This window comes from Cariama cristata, unplaced genomic scaffold, assembly GCF_000690535.1.
Source record: "Cariama cristata isolate BGI_N322 unplaced genomic scaffold, ASM69053v1 scaffold6875, whole genome shotgun sequence".
Taxonomy (NCBI): domain Eukaryota; kingdom Metazoa; phylum Chordata; class Aves; order Cariamiformes; family Cariamidae; genus Cariama; species Cariama cristata.
In genome coordinates, this window is record NW_009619185.1 from 5,618 (window position 1) to 5,946 (window position 329).

Here is a 329-nt window from a genome sequence, read left to right on the forward strand (position 1 = left end):
GAGCCAGCAAGGCCCTGTGCTCCCCGCCCGTCTGCGAGTCCCTGGGAGCCGTCGATCTCCACCTGGAGGAAGGAGACTGCGTGAAGAAGTGCGGGACCTTGAACCTGACGTTGGCCACCGAGTCCTGCAGAGAGCACGGGCACGTGGCCATCAAAACTGTGCGGGTGCCAGAGGTCAACGATCTCCGGGCTTTGGTGGAGGACCCACGGCTGAATTTGAAGGTGATCCAGCTGGTGAGGGACCCCCGGGGCATCCTGGCATCCCGGAGCGAGACCTTCCGCGACACTTATCGACTGTGGAGGATCTGGGACGGCACTGGCAGGAAGCCG

General features: G+C 63.8%; 1 protein-coding gene across 1 annotated transcript in view; it reads left to right on the top strand.

The window, feature by feature from the left end:
• LOC104162421 (carbohydrate sulfotransferase 1-like) overlaps positions 1 to 329 on the top strand; it is a 1,236-nt gene that overhangs the window by 471 nt on the left and 436 nt on the right. The window contains 1 exon segment of the mRNA XM_009701137.1: positions 4 to 328. Coding sequence (XP_009699439.1) covers positions 4 to 328 — 325 coding nt within the window.